Source organism: Pangasianodon hypophthalmus, chromosome 26, assembly GCF_027358585.1.
Source record: "Pangasianodon hypophthalmus isolate fPanHyp1 chromosome 26, fPanHyp1.pri, whole genome shotgun sequence".
NCBI lineage: Eukaryota > Metazoa > Chordata > Actinopteri > Siluriformes > Pangasiidae > Pangasianodon > Pangasianodon hypophthalmus.
The window spans coordinates 11,559,665-11,583,112 of NC_069735.1; the positions used below are offsets into that span (position 1 = coordinate 11,559,665).

At 39.0% G+C, this 23,448-nt stretch overlaps 2 protein-coding genes and 1 non-coding gene across 10 annotated transcripts in view; 1 reads left to right on the plus strand and 2 right to left on the minus strand.

Moving 5' to 3' along the window:
* Positions 1 to 856: 856 nt before the first annotated feature.
* pld6 (phospholipase D family, member 6) lies at positions 857 to 5,005 on the minus strand. 5 transcript variants are annotated; one of them, XM_026932171.3, is made up of 4 exons: positions 4,895 to 5,005; positions 3,939 to 4,138; positions 3,559 to 3,782; positions 857 to 1,635 (listed from the first exon to the last, which is right to left on the minus strand). In XM_026932171.3, the coding sequence occupies exons 2-4, from the start codon at positions 4,136 to 4,138 to the stop codon at positions 1,355 to 1,357; spliced, it is 705 nt and encodes a 234-aa protein (XP_026787972.3). In that variant the 5' UTR covers positions 4,895 to 5,005; the 3' UTR covers positions 857 to 1,354. The 5 variants fall into 5 exon arrangements, with proteins under 5 accessions (XP_026787972.3, XP_026787976.3, XP_026787973.3 ...); XM_026932175.3 differs by having other exon boundaries at positions 3,939 to 4,201; positions 4,895 to 4,993; XM_026932172.3 differs by having other exon boundaries at positions 4,877 to 4,957.
* Positions 5,006 to 6,356: 1,351 nt separating this feature from the next.
* trnar-ucu (transfer RNA arginine (anticodon UCU)) lies at positions 6,357 to 6,448 on the minus strand. The gene is given in 2 exon segments: positions 6,357 to 6,392; positions 6,412 to 6,448. It is a non-coding gene; the product is annotated as a tRNA-Arg (tRNA).
* A 1,121-nt stretch (positions 6,449 to 7,569) lies between these two features.
* raph1b (Ras association (RalGDS/AF-6) and pleckstrin homology domains 1b) overlaps positions 7,570 to 23,448 on the plus strand; it is a 64,691-nt gene continuing 48,812 nt past the window's right edge. For all 4 annotated transcript variants that reach the window (XM_053229787.1, XM_053229788.1, XM_034299973.2 and 1 more), the window contains exon 1: positions 7,570 to 7,828. The gene's annotated coding sequence lies outside the window, so the exon portion shown is untranslated. The remainder of the gene's footprint in view (positions 7,829 to 23,448) is intronic.

The following is a 23,448-nucleotide window of genomic DNA, read 5'->3' on the forward strand; positions in this document are numbered from 1 at the left end:
CTCTAGAGTCCAGTGGTGGCGTGCTTTACACCACTGCATCCGCATTTTTTGCATTGCACTTAGTGATGTAAGGCTTGGATGCAGCTGCTCGGCCATGGAAACCCATTCCATGAGGCTCTCTACGCACTGTTCATGAGCTAATCTGAAAGCCACACAAAGTTTGGAGGTCTGTAGCTATTGACTCTGCAGAAAGTTGGCGACTTCTGCACATTGTGCGCCTCAGCATGCGCTGACCCCGCTCTGTGATTTTACGTGGCCTACCACTTCATGGCTGAGTTGCTGTTGTTCCCAATTGCTTCCACTTTGTTATAATACCACTAACAGTTGACTGTGAAATATTTAGTAGTGAGGAAATTTCACGAATGGACTTATTGCACAGGTGGCAACCTATCAAGGTACCACTCTTGAATTCATTCATTTTATACACCTGTGGCCATGGAAGTGATTGTAACACCTGAATTCAATGATTTGGAGGGGTGTCCCAATACTTATATATATATATATATATAATATGTATATTATATATAGATTATTCAAATGTATCTTTGAAATCAAATGATTATTACAGGTTAAGGAAACACTTTTAAACATTACAAATGGCATCTCTAAAAATGAACTGCTACTCAGTTTGGCATACATCCCACAAATACATCATCCTTGTTGTGGCTTAAAGAGTTCCTTGGCTGGATATAATTTTATTGAACCACTTTATCTAATTTGAGGTCCCAATTTCATAATTGAATAGCTGGGTTGAGCAATGAAAGTCCTGGCTGCGACAAACACACACACACACACACACACACACACACAAACTTCAGCTTATTTCAGATGAAAAGACACTAAAGAATGGCAGGAGAATGTTTTGGCACAAAGTCAGATTTAGGCCAATAAAAGCAGTTTTATTTCACCTGAGGCATTGTAGTTTAGTCCTCCCCAAGTAAGATGCATTATTTCTCTTCCCTGCCTGCATCAGATTCAGATTTTAAGCACAATAACAGATACTGAGCATGGCAATCAATATGTATTTAACATCTGTCCACCATTCAATATCCTTGAAGTGGATAAGTCGTTAAAGAATTAAAAAACAAACAAACAGCAAACAATAATCCAATCTTCTCCATGTCCCTGAAATATTTAAATTAACTAATATAAACCTAATTATATCCATACTCAAAAACACCTAATATTGAAATAAAACAACAGATTCTGTAAAACTATATATATAAAAATAAAATTTAAATAATTTCCTTGAAATTCTGTAACAAACCCAGAGTGAAAAAAACTTCTCAAGCTAATCCTTCTATATAAAACAAAACTAATTATACATGTGAAAAGCAGCTAACTCTGTGTCCAGCTACTCGTCCCTGGTGGGCGTCAGCAGTCCCTTCGTGTTATTCCTGCTGTGTGTTTGTGGTGGGTGTTTGGCCGGGTCGTTGGCCTCCCACAGCTTGTTGAACTCGTCCTCATAGGGTCGAACAAGCTGCGGGTCCTCGGTCACTATTACGTTCTCCTTGTTGCTCTGCACTGCTGTCATGGTCCAGTTGAGGGAGCCGGTGATCAGCTTCCTGCCATCCAGCAATGCAAATTTATGATGCATATGCATGGTGATTACCAGCTCGTGCCTCACACAGATACCTGAAGAAGAAAAGAGTTACAATTAGAAGAGATTAGAATAAATAGTGTAGAATAAAACAGAGCTTCTGTGTATCTCACAGATCCCATGATCTACACTAGTGTCCAGCACAGAGCCCTGACCTCAATCCCACTGAACACCTTTGGGATGAACTGGAACGGCGACTGAACCCCAGGCCTCCTCACCAGACATCACTAATGCTCTTGTAGTTGAATGATCACAAATCCCCACAGCCACACTCCAAAATCTAGTGGAAAGCCTTCCCTGAAGAGTGGAGGTTCTAGTACTGAAGCTACACAGACGCTAAACTGGCAGTCTTCCTTCACTTCTTAGCTACATTTCCCTTGCAGTTTCAAACTCTGGATACTAAACCTGTCCTGGCTGATCAACTACATTTAGAGTAAGAAGAAAATGCTTAAATTTTTGCAGAAATAGTCTCTGTCTTTTATGACCTGTCACTGTGACATGTCACTTTCCAAGTTCATGTGATCAATGGTCTGACGTTTAAACGATATTTAATAATTTAATGATTTAATGCAAATGTTATATGTGAAATGACTCAGTGTTGTGCAGTTATAACTGAAAGAAGTGTGGGAGTGGGAGGCCATGCCTTCTTCACTGAATTGGCATCTCTGAAACAGCTAAATCTACACATTTGGTTCAGCTGGTGAATAACTGTGTTTGTAGTAAAGAGGACGTCACCTTTATTTCACTCTTGCAGAAACGATCACATTGCTTACTATCATAGTAAACACAGTACAAGACAGAACATGATGAAGTTGTGTGGTGGTGTAATTAGAGCCATGTACGCCTCTGGCCTTTCTGACGCGGCCACGTCTGTCTGATACATTTGTACTGGAAGGAAAAAAGGCATTCACCCTCACTACTGGACTCACTTAAGACTCACTTAAGCACTACTGGCCTTGATACTTATGTGCAATATAAGCACATCTTTTTTGTGTGCAGTACTTTCTCTGTACAGAAGACCAAACCCTTTTCATTTGTTACACTCATTTACAGTGATTACAGCTACCTGTTAGATTACACTCTTTGTTTTGTATAGTTAATGATGTTATTTAATAAAACTATTGCGTGTCCCCACAGGTGGAACAAGCTCCCAGATGATAGTAGGTGTGCCCTAACTGCCATAATATTTAAGTCACCTGTTAAGTCTCCTGTGCCACAGATAAAGCACTTTATCTATTTTCTTTCTTAATCTGATTTTATTCTATTGCTCAATTGGTTGTTTTACTTAATCCTAATGATATATTTATACAGGAATCTGTTAAGCACTGTAAATTAATTTTAAGTGTGAAATGTACTACATTTATATGCTGTATGTAGGAACAGGTTGTGTTATATACAAATTCCTGTGTACTTACCTATAAATTATTTTTGCCCTTTTTTTTTTTGGTTGTTGTTGTCTGAGGTTTACTAGTTTTGCACTGGAGCTATAAGACTAATGCAGCTAATAAGGAATAGAAGCTTCGAGACACCATTATTGCACTGAGGAATCCTTCAGTCATTACACACCTAGCTCAAATCATGTCAGGTTGCTCAGTATCTCATACTGACCTGCTCATATGGTTTCTGACAGGCTGTCATCTATAAAAATGGAGCTACTAACAGTATTAGTGCCATACTGAATCTTTTTTCCTCAGCACTTACTGTAGTTTGATATCAAATCAAACATCAGACTCAAGCAGGAAGTATGGCCCAATTGTTTAAAGTGGAATTGCACATAAAATGTTTCAGATTATAATACAGTTGACTTGTATATTTAATTTTTCTGCAATTTTATTAATCTGTTTATGTACAAATGGTATTCCTGAATCAAATGTCTGTTGAGACAAGTGTGTGATGATCTCTAACTATACGACATAGATGACGTAACTGGACCTGCAAGGTGGCTGCGTTGTCCGTACCTGCCTTGCGGAGGACGCCGATCTGAGAGCCAGTGATAGCCATGTAGTCTCGATCTGTGAGCACTCGCACCCGCACACCCCGGCTGTGTAACAGCAGCACGGCCCGGCTCAGCTCAATGTTGGAGAAGGAGAACAGACAAAGGTCCAGCGACACACACGCTGAGAGAAGGTGTTCAAGGAGTCTAGAAAAGGGTGTGTCCAGGCCATGAGGGAGGGGACACAGGCTGTGGGCAGACAGAGGGTTTGGAGCAAAGAAAGGGTGAGGATAGTGTAAATAAAACGAGTAGCTGAAACTTTCAGAAACAACAGGAAAAAATGCAGCACATACAGAACCACAGATAGGCTCCCTTAATTTTAACACAATATAATTAAAATGTTACCATGGATGAGCCCTGACTGGATTGTACAAGTGCTCCACACATGTTGGCGGTGAAGGAAAGAAGAGAACCTCCTTCAGGGGCTGACAGGAACCTCTTCTGGGCCAGAGATGCCGAGTCAGCAACCAGTCCAACCCTTCCAGGCCTAATGCGATGGCCACTGCCCCGAGACCGAGCATCTTCAATAACTCCGCCAGAGACATCTCACACAGCACAGACAGAGGAGAGGTGGTGAAAATGAGACGATAAAGATCTATCAAAGTAATCTGCAAGACAAAATACACTTCCACATATTGAGATTGCTTTATGCCTTGCAATATACTTGAACACACTTATGCCCCCTTAAAGTTATTGGGCTTAAATTTAAATTTGCTTGCCTATCTTTCCTTGACCTAAATTATTTCCACTTGTTTTTACTTTTTACTCATTGTTGTGATTCATCAACGATCAGTGTGTTGAACAAAACCTCTGCAGATTGTATTTCTCAGTTTTGAAAAGTTTTGAAAAGTTCTGAAAAGCCCAATGTTGCAATAATTATTAGTGTATTGTGTCTGAACCGCTACATCCGGGTAACATCCTCTTAAATCTGTTTAACAGCTAGCTAGTTAGCTAATAAGCAACCAAACTCATAAATCCATTCAGATACGCCAAGACTGTTTAATTTGGTCGTTTTTGATTTGTGCAAGTACAAATATAGTCTAATTCAGTGTTATATCCCGTTGGAGTTTATTTCTACAGACACTTTTGGATTATTACTAGCTAGAAAGCTAATCTCGGGAACCGGATGCTACCGTTTCCAAGGCTAAGACCAACCAGGAGCGCTATTACGCCACGTGACGTTAACAGGCATCTTAAAAAATTATAAGCCATAGTCACTAAAGCGAATTATAAACAATAAAATAGTACGTGGGATATCTGTACTAATTACTAAAACTAATTACTTCTGCTTTAACTGTTACCTTACGCCACCTCTGGTAAGTACTTTTGTGACATGCAGAACAGCAATCAGCTATTAGATGAACGAATCGGTTCCTTTTGATCAAATCTTTTAAAGCAAATTGATTCGCAAACAATTGAATGAATCTTTTGGATGTTTGCAGTTAAACTGGATTATGAATATTAAATGTCGCACAAGTTAGCTATCGTCATGCAAATATTAGTCAGCAAACAGGCTGTTTTTATAGACGAAGTGGCAAAATGAAACCATATATGTGTATTGCATTGCAAAAATAATAATAATAAAATAAAATGCACACTACAGCTCTGTATATTTGCTTTTTTTTTAAACATAGTCTATTTCTATATTCATGTTGTATATATATTACATTCTTCTATAGGCTGCTAAATTTTTATTACCTAGGCTACTAGATTTTATTATATAGTCTACTATATTGTTTATTATATTCTGTTTTTATTATATGTGTGTATGTATCTAGTTAATTGTTGAAGCTGTATTATGTATATAATATGTAGGCCTATGTGACCTTATGTACTAGTCTAAAAGATACACTGAATACAATGAGTGGATTTGTACATAATGTTTGTTTACTATGAAATATTTTGTACTCAAGGAATTTGGTCAAAATAGGAACAACATTACAATGTCCTTTATTTAACTCATGAGCTAGTTAATCATTAAGTAAGCAGGACAAAAACAAAGCCATCGTAAATGGGATTTGAGGTCAGAGCCAGTGTGGCAAATTTCACTTAATTTGCTGGAATGATAATAAAATATAATCCATTATCTGATTTTTTTTTTATTTTTTATGTGCTAGATTTGTTTGTATTTGTCAGAGTGAACACTACGCTGTTGATTCACTTATATTTGGTTCATTCAAAAGACTCGATTCAGTAAAATGAGTCACAATTAGTGAGGTAGCACTCAGGGAAACAGGTTCGGGTTAATAGCGCCCTCTAGTGACACTCAAGTAGAAGTGTGTGGTGATGGAATCACAAATGTTGAATAGGATGCGTGAAATACGTGACGTTTTTGTTTGTTTGTTTGTTTGTTTGTTTGTTTAAATTGTGTGTAAATGTGTATGTCTGTAATTTAATGTTACCAATGCTTTGGCAAATGGTAAAACCTTTTACCGTGCCAGTAAAGCTAACTGAATCTGAATCTGACAGTGAGTGGCATAAGCCACAACCCCCCTTACACACACACACACACACAAACACACACAAACACACACACAAAAAATCCTGTTATAGTTGTTGTACCTATTGAAGAAGAAGCAGCCTTTATTTTGTCGCACATACTACATTACTGCACAGAAAAAAATGTTTTCTTCACATATCCCAGCTTGTCAGAGCGCAGAGTCAGGTATGACACAGCACCCCTGGGGCAGATAAGATTAAAGGGCAGTAGTGGGGCTTGAACCCACGATCACTAACCAAGAGACACCACTGCACCATAAACCTCGACTCTGGTGGGACTCGAACCCACAACCTTTGAATCACTCCGCTAAGTGTTACTTAGAAGTCCAATGCGCTATCCATTGCGCCACAGAGCCGGTTGGGTCACGAAGTGCTAGTTTTGCTACTGTTGTTGTTGTTATTATCGCTACTTTTATTGTAAATATTTATATTATTATTATTATGCCAATAAAGATAGTTTGTGCTGAATGTGTGCTATTAGTCCTATTTGCTAGATCTACCCTTACTATGGAATTTTCACTTATTTATTTAAAAAATGATTCATAAATTTGATTAATTGATTTTTGTCAATCGATTCATCTGTGTATTAATTAATTACTGAGGGGCACAAATGGGCGCTCACAGCAATGTTTTGTAGGTAAGAGAATTACAAATCGCCACTAGGTGGAGAACAACACCAAGCTTTGTCCTGCCATTGTGTGCTACTCCTGCAGGACATCCAGCCTCTCACAGACATGGCCCAAGCGCTTTACAGCAGCACAGATGGAGAGAAACATACACAGTGTACCTGGAATAAATGGATTCATTACAAATACTAAACATGGTTATGATAAGCATCATTAAATTTAGTTATAATTTAAAATAAAAGTGTGTGAGATGCATGAACCATGCAGCATTTGTGTGATGCTAATAGACACTTTTCACAAAAACCGGAAGTACGTACATCTCCTGAGGTAGACTTAGGTCCAGTTTTGTTTTATTCCTGATATAACTTTGTATATAACTCCATACTGAGCATTTATGCTTTATGTAGCTAAATCAGCTCCACTAATCCACATCCCAATTACCTTAAATGACAGAATACAAAGGAATATATAAAATACACATACTATATAACATTTTACAGCATATAATATAAACATGGCAATATATAACAAGTCGTTTTTCCATGAGATAAAGTTTCCGTCCCAAATCACACATTACAGCACTAGGTAGTACACTTAAATAGTGCACTTCTTGTTTAAACTCGGTAACCTAGGCTACGTCTAAATGCAGATTTGGTCGCGGTCGGATTGTAACCGTCTGGCAACGCGGCCAACGGATGCGCTCGTGCTCTGAACAGAACGCCACTCCTTCAGAACGGTTGATTGGTCTGTTTTGGTGACATGGGTGGGACTTAGAACGCCGCTGTGTCCGCTGATTGGTTGATTCTGAAATGAGGGCGGGGCAGGAAATTGGATGCTAGGAGCACGCCACAGTTCCCTAAAGGGAGAGAGAATGGGAGAAGGCTCAGAGATGTGTGCGTAGACACACGCAAGACTGAACTAATAATAATTATAATAATATTAATAAAAAAAAAAAAAAAAAAAAAACAATAACACGAAAGAGAGAACGTGTCTGTTTTACTGTAAGGAAGGTTTAAGTGCTGAAACGTTTGGATATTTACTTGAATTCATCTGGAAGAAGTGTCGCTTGATCTCAGTAGGAGCCGAGAGGATTCTTTGGATCGCCTTTCGGTAAGTGTGTTAATTTAGTTTATAATTAACCACGGGCTGTGTCTGTTAGCTGTGGTGAACAATGGGGAAAGAGAGCGTTTTTGGATGTGGTGCTACCCAGAGGCGGTTGGGGATCAGGACTCGCCCTGCTGCTGCTCCTCTTCTTCTGCAGGCTGTTATTGTCTCCATCGGTAATGAGAAACTGATCCTGCCAGGCAAGAACCACCGCACATGTCGCCTTACAGAGCAGCGACAGATGTCTGTGCATACAGACACCCCACATATTTATCCATGAACGTGTCTGTGACATTATACAATAATGAGTTAGAAACAAAAACCTGCTTTAACAAATGATACAGGCAGATATTAGGAGCTCCTTGGGCTGTACAGTGAGTCTACTAAAGCCAAAGCCAGCCTTTACTGTGTCTCTGTGTGTGTGTGTGTCTGTGTGTGTCTGTATGTGTATGTGAGTGGGTCCAGGCACCTGAGCAGAATTAAATTATAAAATCCTCCTTGACACATTTCATGCTTTATCAGATACATGACTAATCTGTGACACATTTTTGGTGGTGACAAACATTAAATGTCAGTCCAGTGCTTATTTTTATTGTCCACTTGATGTTGGGTGTGTTCAAACTCGCCCCAGTGTCTGCCACACACACACACACACACACACTACAGCATTAACACACATACACACACACACACACACTCTCTCTCTCTCTGTTTTTTCCCTTACTGTTAATCTAAATGCACACTCTGACACTTATAAATGCTCCACTATCATCTACGTGTATGAAAATTTTCCCATCATGCTTAGTTTGAACATTTGCATGTTGTCCATGTTGTTTGTGTTAAACTCCCCTCTTATTATTCTGTCTTAGGTTAGCTGTTTTCCCTTCTGAATTGCACATTTAGTCCTTGTGAAGTGCGCAGTTTTTTTTTTTTTTCTTGCTGCAACACCCACGTTTCAACCTCATGAAGGACCTCATAATAAGCTGATGAGCTGAACTGGGTGTGTGAGATCCTAAAATGTGCAGTGCGACACCAGGATCAGGGAACGCTGCCCCACATAGACTACACTGCGAGGTTGCTCACGTCCACGGCATCTAGACCTGCACCTGATTTAATTTACTGGTAGAAGTGTGGCAGTCTTGTTGTACATCTTCTATTGCACCAATTCCACTTTTAATATATATGATATTGATGTCAGAGCTCTGCGTCTTGGGTGATACCCGTTGTTACTCCGATAGTGACATTGTCTCTTCAGGTTTATGTTACCCAATTATGTGAAAATGCATCTTTACTTATGTTTGTCTTTCCATCCACACTAAGACAGCATTTTGTCCGAAAATGCATCTTTTCGAATCTGCTTTACAAAATGAAAACGGAAAACTGAAAATGTTATTTTCACCTTCTATAGTGGATTATGTGAAATGTAGCTTTTTGAAAAATGTTAAACTGAGATTGTCATGTGATCTTCACAATTCCATGATCGTGGAACTAATTGCGATGCCATTTTCTATATTAGATATTTCAATTTCATGTTTGGATGCTTTGTATGATGTAGTAAGCAACCCTGAGCTGTGCACAAAAATGTGTTTGGTTCATGTTGTCAAAACAAATCAAAACCATTTTTGTTACTTCTTTGCACAATTTCTTCCATAAACAGATGGCCAAAAACCAACAGATGTGACCCCTCACTTTTTTCTTGTTTAAGGACTTTTCCATTCTTTTCACTGTTCTCCGTCTTAAAAATGTTCAGAATTGTGACTGGATTTTTTTGTTTTTGTAAAAAATAATAATAATCCACCTCAGAATCTAACCAGCTAACTTTCTCTAGCTCTGCGTTACTCCGTGTACACACACCTGTATCATTACCATAATGACCAATGTATCTTAGATGGCAAATCCGACTAGAGTCCTGACAAAAATGTTGGATTTGGTTATTTGTAATTTGCAATACAACAACGAAAAAGAAATGAATCAGGTTTAATTTTAAGAAAGAAAGGAATTCAGTTTGCTCTGCTATGAGAAATCTTAAGTCTGTAGTTTAGTTAGAGACTCTTAATGTTGTCAAATGGAGTCACTTTGTTGGCATCTAATGCATGCAAAGCTTTAATCTACATCAATAGAGACACACTTTTTGGACAGTACCTCTATCGTCACTGCTTAACTTCCCTGGTTTTCTTCACTTTTTGCATTGTTAACTGAGCGATAACAGGTTGATGCAGAAGCTTTTCCTTCCTGGCAATGGACTTGCGTTTTGCAGAAAAGAGTTGACTTAATTTCTCATTTCTCAGGCCAGTGGTGTGGATCATAACTCTGCACTTTATACCATAGTGGTAATGAGGTGATTTTCTGGCCATTACCATCACACCACAGTCTGCCACAGAACGGATACAAGGCTGTGCTGTTTGCTCGCCGTCTGCACCAGTGTGTCTTGGCTGAAAGCAAGCACAAGCTCGAGGTGCGGTGTTTACCCATGTGTGCCTCAGAAAAGAGGCCATAGCACTCAATGGAGGTTACACGATGTGAAGCAAGTCATGTCATCAGGATCCCGTGCAGCGTTAAGTGCTTCACTGACAGAGCTGTCCGATGTAACCAGAGGCTTACACTTTGCATCCTGTTCGAGTTTGAGATGAGGAGGAAACAGAGACCATTTCTGCCTTAGAGACCCCTCCTTTCCGTCATACTCTGGTGCTGACATCCACACCAAGCTGAACGGAAAAGGCAACAGCAAGTAGTTTTCCTCCTCAGGAAATACCCGCTGAGTCTTGAGCAGAACCGGACAGAGAGGAGACAAGAACAGTTCTTGCTCTGAATATTCTCTTAGTCTGATTTACAGTCGTCTGCTGGAGCCTGGATTGTCATGGTGTCTTGGACGGACTGTGCTGCTTTCAGCATGACGTGACCATGACGCTCCAGTTCAAATGTACTTCAGACAGCTCTGTTTCCAGTTTGTAGCATGATATGTTGTGAAAACCTTCTCTAAGTATTGTTCAGAAATTATTAATCTATCTTGCCTTTTTTAAAAAAAAAAAACATTGCTGATAACTTTTCATAGCAAGTAGGATAAAATGCTATTCCAGCACTACAGACATCCAAGATGAACATGGGAATGTATTCACCTGCCACATCAGGTAGTTGCAAAAATATCGATGTAATGTACATGCATGGTCAACATGCTGCACATGCATGGTCAAGCAGGGGACACAGATCAGGTTGGATCTTCAGTCAAAAGCTATGCAGTAGTCTCCTGATTGAATTCTCCCATTGATTGACTCTGATGTACAAAATTAGTCGGCTACATTCAGGGAAAGAAAAAGATTGATCGTAGTCTCGAAGAAGCCACAAGGATTTGGTGTTTATCTTGCTTTAACAAACCTGCTGTCAGTGTTTCACTGTCTGCTTATAAAGTTCATGAGCCAAACCTGTTGTGTGACTGCAGTGGAAAGGTACAATGACTCTACCACTGTACTGCTTTACAAGGCAAATTGCTGATCAGGATAAACTCTGGGGTCGATAGTTTTGCCATGTGCTGTGGACATATGGAAGCTGAGTGTCCTGTTTGTGGTTGTGAGATGTTGGGGAAGTCCTACGGCTTGGCAGCAGCCTATCTGATGAGAAAATCAGCTGCCTTAGGACTTACTAATGCTCCTTGGGGGGGAAGATAAGAAGAAAGCTTTGGTTGTGTGCTTGAGAATGTGTGTCCAAGGTCACCCTCAGTCCATTAGATGCATGCCTCTGGGGTTGTACTGTGCATTATGTGCATCATCCTTTTCAGAATGATCCCCCCCCCCCCCCCCCCCCCCCCTTTAATCTAATGAGCTTCACTGTATGTAATGGCTGAGAACTAGTTGGGGACTTTGACGCTTTCATCTGGTGTGCTTGACACATAGAAGCCGGAGGGCTCCCACACAAAAGACTGGACTATAAGGTGGTGTTGTCTTACCAAAGCCTTCCTGAGGGTCTGAGATGTGTGTGTGTGTGTGTGTGTGTGTGTGTGTGTTGGCGGAGTGTTTCAAAGAGACCTCTAGGCCAACATTAAGGACAGTCAGCAGGCAGGGTGAAACAAGAGAGGACATCCTTGGCTATGGACACCTCTGTCACTGGAAGCAGGTGGGCAATAGTGTGTTGGCAAGTGTCAGGCTTTGGACACAGTTGAGTCTAAAGTTGATATGTCACCCATAGCTTTTTTAGGAACAGCCTGGTGGCACTAGTTGACTCTTCAGCATGTTAAATTGGGGGAAAATGGTTCTCTATGAATATAGACCACTGCCTCATTGTATTGAGACATTATTTGCTTACATAAAAGGAAATAACTATGTCTGTGTTTTGTGGTCCATTGGGTGGTGGTACTCATTCGTCCTTTATTGACACTTCTTCTTTTGATGTTGGCTGTCTCATGAAATTTGGATTGCTACTGTGTTAGCTGTGGTCGGCCTAGAAATGGTTTCCACCCCCACAATCATACAGTTCTCTTTGCTTTTCAGCGATGGCCTTGGATGCCAGAGCTATCCCATGAATCATTTCCAAAAGAGCTGCTTAATATGAGCTCAGCAAAGAAAAAGGGGACTTGGGAGGGAAAAGGAATGAGAGAGAGCGCAATAGGGATAGCTGTAACCTACCTGTAAGATAACTGAATCAGGAATTATGAAGTAAGTATGAATATAAGTGCTGAATAAACTTTTTTTTTTATCTTTATATGTTTTTATCTAAACGTATTTGATCATATAGTTCATGATGGAACTGCTCCTATGTTACTGCTCTAACTTATTGTTTGGGGCTGCAAAGCATTTAGTAATGAACAAAAACACTCAAGTCAAGTCAGATCATGGAAATGTTTTATCTTCTTATTTGGGTATTGATGACAACACCCACAATGGCAGGTGGTGTGTTCCACATCGTGGCTCTGCAGCCGGTGGGCAACAGCAGGTGGCTTGAATTCGTTACCCTCGCTTGCTTTTAGAGCCAGTCAACTTCAGCATTGTGGTCATGTGACAGGAAGCAGTTGTCCCAGAACACTTCATATTTGTGCAGGTCTAGGGTTAATCCAAAGTAGCAACTTATGTTTTAGAGTGTAAAAGCTGCTGTCCTGTGTGTCGTTCCACATAATGGACTCAAATAAGCATGACCACAGCAATAAAACCGTACCATTGAGGATAAAATAGTATCCTTTTTTTGGACCAGTTCTTGAGTTCCAGCCAAGCTGAGAAACGATCCATTGTTTGGAGGATGACCTCTTTTGACTAGTCCTTGAAAATGAAAAATATTAGTGCTTGATATGTCCTTGTTTCCTTGTGTGTATCTACAAAAGCCCTGTGTCTAGTCTTGGACAAATTCAAACCCAGTGATTTTCCGCAGTGACCCATATTCATTTCATATTTATCAAGTGTTATTTAGGAGTGCTTATCTGTGATTAGTTTTTGTACTCAAAGAAAAATACAGTAAGATTTGTGGTCTCCAGTTGTATCCCTGAGATTGGACATCCCTGAGTTAGGCCCTGAGATTGGACACCCCTGAGCTCAGACAAGGTCATGGCACTAGGACGTTATGTGCCCTTGAACACTCTGTGAGCCTTACTGACAGTACTGACAGTGTCAGTCAATGACAGGTAGCATTATTGTAGAACATACCACACCCAGGAGAGAAAAGTTTCATTATAGGATAGTGGTGATCAGTCAGAAGAACTTCATATGGATTTGAAGTGACGCTTCCCTCTAAGAGTGGACCCAAACCATTCAAGTAGAAGGCAGTCAAATGTTTGTGATATGTTAAAAAAAAAAAAAAAAAGAAATATGATATGTGATATTTGAACAATTCTGTTCCAACTGGTAAACCATTCTGGAGCTTTCAACTCCACCATTAGACCAACAAGTCCTAAATCAGAAGTTTTACTCTGAGAAGAGTTATATATATAAACCCATACTTTCACAAGCAGCCAAAATGAAGGCTGTTCTTTCTCATGTTTTCTGTTCTATTTCCAATAGGATTAAAAGCAGCAACATTGAGAGGATTCAAGCGAGGGTGTTGGGAATCCCATCACAAACACCCCTTTTACTTTTACATGAATTTCTCACTCAAAACTCCTAACATTTTTAAGTGTTCTGTAAGGAACACTTTTTTTTAATGGATTTTCCTGTTCAACATTGTCTGGATTATACATAAAACAGTGGAAATGATCCTGATATTGTGGTATTTCTATATATCAAGTTAAGTTCATGCTGAAATTCTGTCTCTAGAGACAAGATGATTGGACAGTCAGCAGCTTCTATTAAGACAGTGATGGATAACTGGCTTAGCAAATAATGCTTGTTCAAATGAAACTAATAGAAAGAAGCTCTCAGCATGGCAGAGAGTTTAAGAGCTTGACACTATGCAGGGCTACACAAGGCTATGGTGTAGATCAGGGGTCATCTACTGGCAGACCGTGGTCCGGATGCAGAACCAGGACCCAAACCAAGTACTTAAAATTTACTGTAGCTAGGTACCCCCGTGTAGATCTTCATAATAATGAATCATGCACCCCATTTCTGTTTTTGCCTTTCATATTCAAATTAAAATAGACATGGCACAGCATTTTTGTGAAATTTGTTCCACATATGCTCACTGATTTATGGCTGTAAAATGAGCCTCATAAGACCAAACATTCATCAGCAGTGAAGGAAGTTGTCTTGCATTCACCTGGAGAATCCAACATGGTGAAGCTGTTCTCTGGTCTAAAGAAAAACCATTCTGGAAAGATATATTGCAGTGGCTCTCAGTCTCTTGTCCTCAGCCATGGTTGACCCCTGGTGACCCCACTGATCTCACCATGACGACAGGCTTTTCTCCAGCCAGCTGGAATAGGCATTATAGAGGTTTCTTCCCCTCCCAGAGTTCAACATGTTCTCATGCAAAGAGCTGAGGAAAAAGAGGCCCCTCCTCACAGGTTGTCCTTAAAATCTCCGCGCTTGCTCAGAGTGGGTTCAAGTGCATCACTTAAGCATGCAAGAACACAAAAACCTTAAGTCACCCTAGTGAGCTCGCTCGTCCAGTTTCTCTGAAAGGTTGCTCAAAAATGCTAATTAGAAATTATTTCAAGCAGATAGCTTAGACAGGGGGACTGCTTCTCAGTGTGCTGGTTATCATTCCATGTGATCCTTTTTCAAAATTTTTTTTGTTTGCCATGTAACCATATCATAAACATTTTGATAGGAAAATACTATACTGCAATTGCACATAAATTTAGTGTCATGTAACAAGATTTTCATCAAAACACATCGGCACATCTGTACTGAAGAGATTTAAGAACTGTAGAGATTAGCTGAGACATAAAAATGATAAGAAACTGGTAAATTAATTAGTTAATAGTCAGTCATCTGTAATTTCTCACATTTTGGATTCTCTTTTTAGCAATGGAAAGGTCAAAGAAACCAAATGAGAAAATAATAACTTTTTTACTTCACGTCATGGCTCTTTTACTTTAATTAACAGAGTTAAGTTAATAGTACAGTGCAGACCCTGGATAAAGGACGTGCACGTGTTCTGTGCTCAGTGCTCGCAGAAGTGAAATGCTTTCATGCGTAATAGTTTCTCTGCATGCTCACTTCACCACTATAAGTTCATGAATACCTTTGTGTGCATGCAGTTTTTAATGTTCACCCTCACTGGCACTGCTCTGCCCTCTCAGGTCAGTCAGCTTTGGTCGCAATGTGATTCACATATCCTAGGCTACTTAATACCATACAGTGGTTTTTGTAGGCATAATATTTGTTTACCACAATAGTGCATGGTGCCTCGCCCCATCAAGCGCTTTCAGCCAGTGCAGTGTTAATAATATATGGTATTAATGTAGGACATCACATCATCCAAAATGTTTAAAGGTTCAGCTATGTACATGTGTAAGAATTCTAGTGTCTTGCTATGATTTTCATGAAATAAATCAGTAGATGAACTTTTTCTGTTTTGTTTTTTTTTCCTGTTGAGTTACTATTACAATGGCAAGTGGGTTAAATCATAGCACAGGCCTAATTTTTATGCATATTTACATTCTTTAAAATTTCTGTCTGTAAGGCTTTCGTGGTGTAACAACATAATCTTCCATGATATCCAGTGCCACTGAATCAGCCTGTATTATGTTACTAAACATGCAGAAATTCCTGAAAACATGCCTTTTTCTCTTTTTAACTGATAAAAATACATTCTTTTTAGTATGTTAATTTTTAGTTTTTCACTCCACAGTTCTTTAAAATGATGTGCTGGTTATATGCTGCAACTTTGTTTCGAGCCCATCTGTTGTAACCAATAATTATGGGAAGGAAAATGATTGACCATCGACATCATTGAATGTCAAGGAGGGTTACACTGAACTTGTACTTTGCTGAGAGAGCGAGCGAGAGAGAGAGAGGATTTGTCCATGCTTGAGCATGAAACTATGAAGTATAGCAAAGCTCAATCTTAATGCCCTTTGGTGAACCTGTTTTCATGCTCTGTTTGGATTTTAACTGAATTTTTTCTTCGGTTTTCAAGTGTTTTCCTTTCCATATTACCAGATAATATGCAGTAAACTATTAATGATTCATTTTTAAACTCGACTGTGTGCTAAAATAAACTGATTACAGATCCATGTTGAGGATCAGACTCCAGTGTGTCTAATCTGTATTTATCTCTTTTCTTTCCCTGCGTGATCTCTGGTTTGCTTGCTAAGCAGTTTATCTTCCTCCACATTGTTTCCTCTTGCTGTGTTTTATTGTTTATCTATTTCTTCTCAGTTTATCTCTGTTTTCATTCCTCGCATGGCCTCTTGTTCACATTCCATCTCCAGATCACGACCTTTGGAGAAAACTGTATAAGTGATTTATATAAACTGTATAAGTGAGTTATTCCAGGGAAATTTGTGGTGGGGAATGACTTAAGCATAAGTGTGTTATAGATAGTTTATTATTAGAACTCACATTGCTGGTGTCCTTTTATACCGTGATGTTTCTGCTTCTGGTAAATGCACACGTCTGGGTAGAGCTAGTTGATAATGTGATAAATCTTTTAGATACATACCTTAACAATTATGTGTTTAAAAATCAGACTAGCTTTGTTATAGAGGGTTGTTCGAGAAGCATGTGTCCGAAACTGTAAAATCCTATGACTTCAAAAATCCTGTCTAGTTACATCATATTAGCTAGCTGGCTAACATCAGCAGTTAAAATGTATATGAACATGACTTAGCATCTCATAAATCATGTCAAGCTAGCTAATATTATCTGTCTAGCTTTAGCAGGGGAAACGATAAACGTTAATGAATGTTATTTAAAGTTCCTGTCAGAAATCTTGTCAGGTTAGCTATTGTTACCCAACTATCTATAGTATAGCCTTAACAGTGGAAATTATACACTTTACTGAATATAATTTAAAATTCCTCTCAGAAATCCTAGCTTTAGCAATGGAAGTTATGCACTTGAAAATAAGTTAAAATTCTTCTCAGAAATCCTGTTAAGTCAGCTAATCTTGGCTACTGTGTTGAGGAAAAAACCATTAGAGGCTTTTACTGGTACCTAATGGATTTCTGGTGTTCTGTAATGGTAGTTTAATGGATTGTGTTCTTCCTAATGGTTTCTGAAGGCTTATCGAATTTTTTTTTATGATGGTCGTTTTCTGCCCATTAAAGAAGGTCCTATTGGGTTCTGGTGGAATTTAACAGTAATCAAAAAATCCCTAATGGAAACCTACAGAAATTAAGCCAATTCCCTTTAAGCCATTACTTGATGGAAACCACAAAAGATTAATGGATTATTTTTTTCTTGAACTGGTACCTAGCTTCAGCAGTGAAGTTTGTGAACTATAATGTATTTATGATTCAAAATCCTCTCAGTAATCCTGTCAGGTTAGCTCATTTTAACTAGCTGGGTAACATTCACAGTGAAGATTATTACAGTTTGTAAATATAACTTCAAATCCTGTAAGAAATCCTGTCAGTTACCCTAATGCTAGCTGGCTAGCTTTTGCAGTGAAAATTATGGACTCTAATTAGTATGACTTAAAAATCCTGTCAGAAGTTCTGTCAGGTTAACTCATGTTAGCTGGTTGGCTAACAAAATGTGTGATAATACAAGCCACCTATCACCCAGCTCTGTTGTGATCTGTTTTTTTAAATGTGTATGCCTTCTGTGGAAGCTTCTTTAGGTCTTGAGGTTTTTTATTGTTTATACAGCTAGTTTCGGTAGCTTTTCTGGAGCGACTATTTATAACAGAACACATTTATTAGCTGATTGATTTTGTTTTACTCTTATAGGCGGTTAGCTAGCATTAACTTATCCGATTTACTTGTTGTCTCAGATAGATTAAGCCAATGCTCAAATTATTTTAATGGGGAATTTCTATTGGCAGTGTGAAATGTTCCCAGACATGAAGCTGATTATATTAGCTAAAATAAGTAGCGATTGTTCTGGCCTCATTCATACCTTCCTGCTTGTGAAAAATGGAGGTAAAGATTATTTTTCTTTAGCCTTGCTGCAATCCAGGGATTCTAAAATTTGCTGAATGTGAAATGTGGTTGGAATCACATTTTGTGTGTGTGTGTGTGTGTGTCTGCAAATTATTAATCCTCTGACCAACACCAACTCATCAGCTTCACCACAACCTACAACACACTTCCTTTCTATTTTATGAAGTGGAACATATTAAAAATCAGAGCTTTTCAGGAGCTTACAGGCTAGGCTGGAGAAACCAACTAATGTCGAACAATGGAAAATACTCAGAGTCTCGGAGTTGAGGAACAGTTAACGGTTATGTTGTCCATATAAATATCTTTTGGCAGGTTGTAAAAGTTAAGAACTGGTCTTAGTATGATACCCATCTAAGAAACTGTAAATATGAACTAAGTATGATGTTATCATCAGCACTGACTTTTTGGTGTTGAAATAAATATTTTATCCTAGGTAAGTATTGAATAAGGGTCATAAATATAAGGGCTTAGAATCAATAGTTTATTATGATCTTTTGTTTTGTTGGCGCTTTGTTAGCAGAACTTCAGTAGAACTCAACATTGTTGTTCCCATGTGAATCATGTATCATAAAATAAGTTATCAATATTGCTCACCCCTGTGGTACTGAGTCCCATTTGTGCCAGTTATGTTTTTAAAAGTTCTCATCCTTCAGGTTTGTCCAGTATAATGTACTTCGGACGAAATATTCTTAAGCTATCTTCTTAAACTCATCCTGGTCAGACTTCTGGACAGGGGTAGTGTTGATGATTAAAGTGTAACTCAAATGGCCCTTTTTCCTTTTTGTCCACGCCCCTGCATTTAAACACCTTCTCCGTCACGGTCCTCAGGCTGACCTGACGTAATCACTGGTGAGGGGGCGTCACCAATAGAAAGACTCTCCTTAATATTCATTTGCCAGTAGATGCTATATAGAGGTATGTATTTTGATCATTTTCACACATCCTATACGCAGACAAAATGAGCCAATAATTCCCCAGAGCTGATCACGACTTTATAAAGCACACCGTGGTAGTGTCCTCGACAAAACGCAACTGGCGGAAAGTCTTTGGCTGTTCTTTAGCACAGGTGGTGTTGTGTCTCACATCTTTATTTTTGCTCTGCATGTGTTTAAATGCAAGGCAGTTCCATGTTGAAAAGAAGTTAAAAGACCTTTAAAGCGTTAACCAGCGCCACTTAATAAATAAATGTTCAGAGTGTACAGAAAGCAGCTTCATATACACTAAGCTTATTTTGTTGGCTCATAAATTTTATTTGATTGTATAGTGCTAATGCTTTTTTTTTTTTTTTTTTTTTAGATAATAATCTGATGGTACAATACAGATAGCACCAAAATGAAGCTCCAGGCACCGAAGTCCCAGCCAGTGTAAATTTAATGTACGAGTCTCAGGCAATATGTATGAAAAAGCCTGACCTGCATAATAATTGAATATTAAGAAATGGAATCATAATGTTTGTTGTTCTACTCTGGGTTTTGCACTGCATTCAGGAAAACAAAGTAAACCTATGAAAGCAGCATAAAATGAAAAAAAAAAGAAAACAGCCTTAAGGAGTTCGGAAATCATGTCAGCATGTGCAGCAGCTTTGCAAGAAGTTGCGTATTAGGAAAAAATACCAGTTGCCTTTGTTTTTAACTTTTGCAGTCAAAACAAGTTTTAAAAATCCAGTTTTTTCAAGTTACTCATTTATAGTTTATAAGTAAACTTCTCTCTGCTACTGGACCATTAAATCTCTACATTGATAAGGCCAGATTTTTGGTGATGTCTCACTTGTGTCACGTAGATCAGGTAATGTGTTTTTTGTCTCCATAAGCCACGCCCCCAAGCCAACCCTCAAATTTAAACAAAATTAATGTTCTATTTTTACTATAAAGTCAGAAATAAATCAAATAAGAGATAATACATAAAATTATATAATATATAAAATTATAATACTGTGATTGCTAAAAAACCACAAGATATTATAGAAATGATTATCAGGACATGAGAATAATGCACTGTGGAAGAATAGCGTGTGTATGTGTGGTGAGTCTCAGAGCAGGGTGTGGAGTTCTCGGTACACGGGCCACATGACTGCAGCTGGTTGAAGGTCTCTCTGTTTAATGTTGACTTTTCCGTCACTGCCCATGTGACCTCACAATGCACTAAGCAAAGGCAGCATATGGAGGACTGCGCCGTACTCTAACACTGATCTGAGATCTGTTATGTGGTTGACAGGGTGGACGATGACGAGGCCACATCAGACTGGGGTTGCTGCACTAGCGCTGTCCCAGAAATGCGTGCAGTGACCTGTTCTCTGGTAGCGTTTTGTCCTGCTGCCAAACACACACAAAAACACACACACACAGAGCAAACTTTGAGCTGATTCTATGAAATGAGCTTTGAACAGGGCAGCTGAATCAGGTCATGAGTCGTGGTTGGTCACAGTCCACATCATAGCCGTAAAAGAGAAGTTTGGTTCCGTTCGGATGTGTTTGATGTTCACAGAGGTGTGTCATTAACGAGAAAGGAGAGAGGAACACCCACTCATAAGTGACGTGACCTCCTCAGTCACACATGTGTTAATCTCTGGAGCAGAGTGGTGGCTGCTTCATCGTGGTGTTACACTAAATTACACACCCACGTGCCAGACGGAAACTCTAAGGCCTGTACACAGATCAGGCTCAGTGCTGGCACACGTTGGCTCTCTATGGCCACAGACTGATCCAGGATCATGGAGTCATGATACACAACGGTCACAGTGATAGAGAGTGCTTAGCTTGTACTTACAGCATATCGTAATAATTTTACTGTCCAGCAAAGCAGTCAGCAGTATAAACGTGACACAGATAGAAACTCCTATGCAGAAGTGGCCGTTCTCAATTGTCTGGGTGTTTCCCCATTGTTAGGTGTTTTTGAATGCAAAATACACCAGTTACTTCCAGTTAGGCTAGAACATAGGCTTGTGCAACATAGTATTATTGTTTCTACACCATATTGTCACGATATCTAATGATGCTTATTATGATTATATTATATTACCTGCCTAACTTTACATATTTCATGTAGGAGCACCACAATTTAACCCTGGAGAAACCTGGTATGAGTTAGCACTCAAAAATGTGTGAATAGTGCAGTCCTTTTCTCCCCAATAAAATGACAGATGAGCCAATAAACATTAATTTGGGATGATTTGCGCAGATGTTTTGAATTCTCTGATATTAACTGACACTGCCCCGCCCCCTTCCCCTCATCTCACATACTCTCGATTGGGCGCCATCACTTTCTGTAAAGGTAAATGATGAATGTTTTGAGTTCAGTGTCATATATTATTAGGTTATCAGTTGTAGATGATTAAATCATTTAGCCAGACTCAGGTAATTTTAGCCAAAGACTTGCTGCTGTTTCTCCCAGAACTTACCAAAATATCCTTTACTAAATTCCGAATGAATTAGCAGAATTGAAAGTAGGATTAAAACTGACCAATTTAGAAACTTCCACTTCTGTGACCTTCTGTAATATACTATCACCCGAAATTTGAAATATATCATGATGTAGCATTTTGGCTGTATCGCCCACCCTTAGCTAAATGTCATATTTTCCTTACTGACCCGCCGTCACATACTTGCACAGCAGCCTGCCTTTGATTACACAGATTAGTAATGGTGGGTTTCACTGCATACATTCACCAATAAATCTTATTATGGGTTATTTGGCAGGTTTATAATACTGCACCATGGGGGAGGGAAGGAGAGAGAGAGAGAGAGAGAGTAAGAGATAAATGTATGGAAAGAGAGAAAGAGGGGGCTGTTCTCCATATTTGATGTCACTGTGGGAAAATTCCATGTGCATAGCTCACTGTAATTCCCAGCATGTGTGCGTGTGACCGGACTAAGGCCATTGAGAAGCCTAAAGCTCACACTGGATTTGCGTTCACGCTGCTTAATTGAATCCAGAGCATAGCAGGGCCTGGTGTGGAGAAATTGACATGAGCGTCTGTGTGGCGCTGAGAGTGTGTACGTGCCCATGTGTGGCTACTTGAACTCAGTACTTTATAGTGTTAGGCCTGAACCACACGAGAGGATAATCAGATTTTGAGGCTAATTCCTGTCGATTAAGTGTCCCAATTTTCACCTGATCCAATCGTTTCTTCCTAAGTAATTTCTCCAAACTGGCACTGTCTTGCTTTCACGGCTGCAAAAAAAATTGTAGTTACTCGTTGGAACCCTCTCCATATAAAATTAGCAGACGTGTATGGGCCATATCTTTACTAGATATAATTTCTTTGGAGCTATCAACAGCTTGTATACGTGGGGCAAGCTCGAAGACCCTAGAGACTTGGAGTGTTGCTTTTGAAATTGTCAAATCATTTGTTTCTTCTTTCTCATATTGTAATGTATGTTTTTTTTCCCTTTCCTAACTGGCTAAGACGTAAGAAGCTAAAGTAATGCAATTACGTATGGCGAGCTAGTTAGCTATTTAAGTGCGTTAATATAGACTACAGTAAATGAAAAGCGTATATGATTATTCTCTTCTGACATAATATATGACCTGAAATCCTCACATCACACATAAAATACGATATTTGACTCTGGTTGTCGTTTTTTTAATTTCTCACAATGTTTAACTATGAGGTGGCGCACTATCGTTGTTAACTGTGCTACTGTGTAGCACCTTATGTTTAAACGTACAATATTTTGTTTTGCAAAAGTCAGTAAGAAGTTTATTTTATTTTTTCTGGTTGTCTGTCTAGTAACTTCAAATAAAAAGCGAATGACACAAAATCTGACATAAAATCTGCTAGTCCTGATTTTATTATTATTATTCATTGTGTTCAATATTTACAACTCAACATCCTGTAGTGCAAAATTCCTAATAATCTGAATGCTTGCTCTACCATTTAATAATGATCTTTGTGCTGTAATGCTAGCAAGCGATACGTTCCTTGTTCACTAGCTCTGTGTACCGTATGATTACTGTATGGCAGGTCATGTGACCTTAGGTGTTATGACAGTATATTGAGAGGCATTTTGGATGTACTTGCGATGTATATACGCTTGTATGTCATCTGGCTCTCACATTTTGGATATATTGCTGGTAATGACAATGCGACTTGTGTGTGTAACTAGTCATGTGACCTCTCAGGTAAAACTCAGAGCAGTATTGAAAAGTAACTTACTGT

Bases quoted from the DNA above. Each gene is read 5' to 3' on its own strand.
- pld6 (XM_026932171.3), bottom strand. From the start codon at position 4,138: ATGTCTCTGGCGGAGTTATTGAAGATGCTCGGTCTCGGGGCAGTGGCC. The intron at 3,783-3,938 runs GTAACATTTTAA...GTCTGCCCACAG, and splicing joins CCAGTCAGGGCTCATCCATG to CCTGTGTCCCCTCCCTCATG. The intron at 1,636-3,558 runs GTACGGACAACG...TTTCTTCTTCAG, and splicing joins CGGCGTCCTCCGCAAGGCAG to GTATCTGTGTGAGGCACGAG.